The sequence below is a fragment of the Ceratina calcarata genome, unplaced genomic scaffold (genome assembly GCF_001652005.2).
Source record: "Ceratina calcarata isolate Rehan_Ccalc_2016 unplaced genomic scaffold, ASM165200v1 scaffold2950, whole genome shotgun sequence".
Taxonomy (NCBI): Eukaryota; Metazoa; Arthropoda; class Insecta; order Hymenoptera; family Apidae; genus Ceratina; species Ceratina calcarata.
The window spans coordinates 2,553-3,440 of NW_017151922.1; the positions used below are offsets into that span (position 1 = coordinate 2,553).

The 888-nt window shown below is 46.6% G+C and overlaps 1 protein-coding gene across 1 annotated transcript in view; it reads right to left on the bottom strand.

The window, feature by feature from the left end:
- Positions 1-839, bottom strand: part of LOC108623964 (Golgi-associated plant pathogenesis-related protein 1) — a 2,892-nt gene extending 2,053 nt beyond the window's left edge. The window contains exons 1-3 of the mRNA XM_018022877.2: positions 467-839; positions 143-332; positions 3-12 (exon numbers count right to left, since the gene is read on the bottom strand). Of these exons, the coding sequence (XP_017878366.2) occupies positions 3-12; positions 143-332; positions 467-724 (458 nt within the window). The 5' untranslated portion in view covers positions 725-839. The remainder of the gene's footprint in view (positions 1-2; positions 13-142; positions 333-466) is intronic.
- Between the last annotated feature and the right edge of the window lie 49 nt (positions 840-888).

Below are 888 nucleotides of genomic sequence, written 5' to 3' on the forward strand. Positions count from 1 at the left end.
GCGTGAAATGGCCTACGGAAATAATTTTTATAAATCAAACACGAAACGAGAGTGAGAATTATTTGAAAATATTTAAGAACAAAGAAAATTCTTTAAATTCTTAAATTTTTTCCCTAAAGAGAAAGCGATTAGTCTTACGTACATGTGTTTAAAATCTTTGGCTCCGTGCCATACTTGTGATCCTTCTTCTCGGAATACCACTTGGAGACGACTTCCCGGGCGGGCACGATCAACTTGGGATCGGAACACTGCATCGAGTAAATGTTCTCACCGTACGGGGACGACGATTGCGGGATCAGCTTGTTCGTGCTTAGCAACGTGTTCGCCCACGCCTGCGGATAGAGGAAGAAATTTTTAATCGAGCGTTACTCTTCCGCCCGCGCGGCCGACTCCGTCGCCTTGTCCAATCGCGGTTTATTCATAGTAATTAGATTTGATGCACTCTTCGTTAATGAGTAAAACGTACTTTAGCAGCGGCCGTTAATTCGGCGCTGAGTCTCAAATCCGGAACCCGATGCTTCCTCCTGTATTCGTTATGAATGAGCAGAGCCTCCTGCTGCCACGCTTGCTCGTTCGCGTAAAGCGCTCTGGGATCCGGTCTAACCTTCTTCGTGGGACTCATGCCGCCAGGCGGTAAAACGTTTTCTGTGAAGCTGCCCAAAAAGTTTCCCGCTGGATTGTAGTTGCAAACGACGTAAACCTCGCCGTTTCGATTCCTTGCCATCCCGACGCCTAGCTCGGTGCTGTCCCTCCATACGACTTGGGTAAAGTGCCCAGTTTTCAGGGTAGTGGGTTCCTTCCCATACTGATGGTGCGCTTCTTCGGCGTACCTGCGGGATTAACAAAGTTAAAACTATAATATACATCATTATTTTTTAACACTAGATT